At 58.0% G+C, this 2,700-nt stretch overlaps 1 protein-coding gene across 1 annotated transcript; it reads left to right on the forward strand.

The window, feature by feature from the left end:
* The first annotated feature begins 297 nt into the window (after positions 1–297).
* Positions 298–2,180, forward strand: LOC113409601 (interleukin-17C-like). Its single transcript, XM_026663722.1, has 2 exons — positions 298–662; positions 1,931–2,180. Exons 1-2 carry the CDS (start codon positions 298–300, stop codon positions 2,178–2,180), a joined length of 615 nt encoding a protein of 204 aa, XP_026519507.1.
* Positions 2,181–2,700: the final 520 nt, after the last annotated feature.

A 2,700-nucleotide genomic window follows, 5' to 3' on the forward strand; every position in this document is an offset into this window, starting at 1 on the left:
TGTAGAGGTGTGTGGGTACATATAGAAGCTGTGTGTTTGTGTGGGGCGGGGGTGTATACACCAACATGCTGTATGTTTGTATAGGCCTGGGGGAATATGCACAGTGCATTGTGTATCTCTGTGTGTAGATGTTTGTGTAGATAAAATGTAATGGCAGCTGTGACCGTTCTCCGGGCCTGGGGGGATGGGACTCAGGCTCCTGGGGAAGCCGGCAATGATTGCAGAGGGGAGTGCGTTTTCTGGAGGTCCCCACCGGGCTGTTGTGGGACGTCCCTCCTGGGCAGGCTGCTCGGCTACATGCACTTATCTCCCCCCGTCTCTGTCTGTCAGGGGGTGCTGTGCGCCCTGCTCCTGCTCTCGCTGCCGGCCGGCCAAGCCCAGAAGCGGGCAAAGGATCACCAGCGCCACCACCACCACCACCACCACCACCACTGCTTCAGCCAAGAGCAGCTGCAGGCCGGGGAGCTGCCCACCCACTTTGTGAGCAGGACCATGAAGTGGGACCGATACGCCCCCGTGCAGCTGGTGCCACACCTGGAGAAGATGCAGCAGGAAGGAGGCCAGAGACGCAAACGCCAAGTAGATGGGTGCCCGGCTCTGCAGCTCCAGGCTACCGTCAACAGCGAGCCCAACGAGCGCTCCCTCTCTCCCTGGAGATACCGGTAGGCACGGGTGGCGCCTGGCTGGGCAGGGTTTGCATGGGGAGGAACCATAGACCGTGATACCAGGCAGCATTCTGTGCCTAGCGGGCTTGAGAAGGGGTCGTGCGGGCTAGTGAGCTCAGCTCCTGACCCCTCCACCCAGCGTGACCTTGGGCACACCTCTTCCCCTGGCTGTGCCTCAGTTTCCTCTCTTGGGGAACGGGCTGACGCTAGCTGTCCCTCACGAGTGTTTTCACAGCCCCACGAACGCACCGGATGCCGTCTGAGCATGGCTCTCGCTGGTCCTTTTCATTCGAAGACCAACCGACTCCGTATGAAAATCCCCAGTAGGGCTGATCGGTGGAAAGGGTTCCCTCGGCAGAACGAGGCTTGTGGGTTCTCACCCGCACAAAACAGGAGCAAAACACTCCAATCCCGCTCCTCCCCAGCCAGGGAGCCACAAGGGAACGGACAGTTGCTAAAGAACGACTGATCTGTGGTTGCCTGGGGCCCCTATGGTCGCCTGGAGTTGTAGGAACCCCCGGTCCAGAGAGACACAGGGGATGGCCCTGGAGCAAATCTCCCCAGCTGTTAAATCTCTGCAAGAGAATCACAGAACAGAAGACCTGTTGATTGTTTATACCTCGGCCATCCCCTTCAGCCAGAGCAGGGTTGGACCCCTCTCCTGGTGCTTAGCACTGATGCACCATTAACTACTGTCTCCCTTCCTGCCCTGGCTGTCCCCATTTCACAGATGGGGAAACTGAGTCCCCAAATGTTCATCGAAACTGTTTCCTTGGGTCCGTCCAGTGGAAACAGGCCTTAAATAGACCCTGAACGAATCCCCAGATGGTGCAGCAATGTGGAACTATCTACTGAAGGTACTTCCATGGCCCCATCCCCAGCGCATCTCATGTAGTTATCCTCACGCGCCCCTGGGAGAGATTAGCCGCATTGTACAGGCGGGGCCCTGAGATGCTAAGTGAATTGCCCAAGGTCACGCAGGACATCTGGGGCAGAGCTGGGTGAATGGAGACGCTTGGAAACATTGCTCTGGGGCTGGGCACCTGGAGCTCTCCCTGACGTCGATGGGGGATGGAGGGTGACCAGCTCCTGTGCCCCCCCAGGTCACACAGGAAGGGGTAGGTCATGCTTCTGGCTCCCCGTTAAGGTGCCAGCTGAGCTCAGAGCATGGCAAGGCAGCCAGGGAGGCTGCTGCCAGTGGGGGGTGGGGTTGTATTCGCTCTGCCTTGCCCAGAGCATGGTGTGACCCTTCTCCTCTCCCGCAGCATCGACGAGGATGAGAACCGCTACCCGCAGAAGCTGGCCTTCGCCGAGTGCCTGTGCACCGGCTGCATTGACGTCAAGACGGGCCGGGAGACGTCCTCGCTCAACTCTGTGCTCATGCACCAGACCATGATGGTGCTTCGCCGCAAGCTGTGCCCGCACAATGCCAGCCCTGGGACCTTTGCCTTCGAGGTGGAGTACATCAAGGTGCCAGTCGGCTGCACCTGTGTCCTCCCCAGGTCCAGCGGCTGAGCACGTGACAGGTGCTGGAGCAGCCGAGCTCCCGTGGAGCCAGCTGGTTTCCAGCATGTTAACCCCAGACCCGTAGTGTGACTGAGTCACACCGACCAGTATGTTTGTTTTAAAGCACTTACTATTTATTTAAATTGTAGGCCCTATGGAACCGTTTCTCTGTCCCTAGCGAGACCCGCCCAACCAGCTAGCTGTCCTGGGATTTGCATTTCAGCCTGCCACCTGGTGATCCTGAAATCCAAACCGTCAGCTGCCAAGGTTGAGCTGCAGGTGCTCTGCAAGCTGGAAATGAGCTGTGAATCCTCATGCCTCAGGGCATCACCTGACTGTCAGCTAGAGGGGTCAGGAAGGAATTTCCTCCTGGCTAGAGTTTTGCACTATTAGGTGCATCTCTTGGGAAGCGAGAGGGAATGTATTCCTTCCTCTGAAGCAACTGGCAGTAGCCACAGGCCACTAGCCTGTTGGAGGGCTCATTCTAATGCTCTTGTGTTTATTACAGACCTCATGCCTAGCTGGCCCT

This window comes from Terrapene carolina, unplaced genomic scaffold (genome assembly GCF_002925995.2).
Source record: "Terrapene carolina triunguis isolate 2854851 unplaced genomic scaffold, T_m_triunguis-2.0 Scaffold33911, whole genome shotgun sequence".
NCBI classification, from domain to species: domain Eukaryota; kingdom Metazoa; phylum Chordata; order Testudines; family Emydidae; genus Terrapene; species Terrapene triunguis.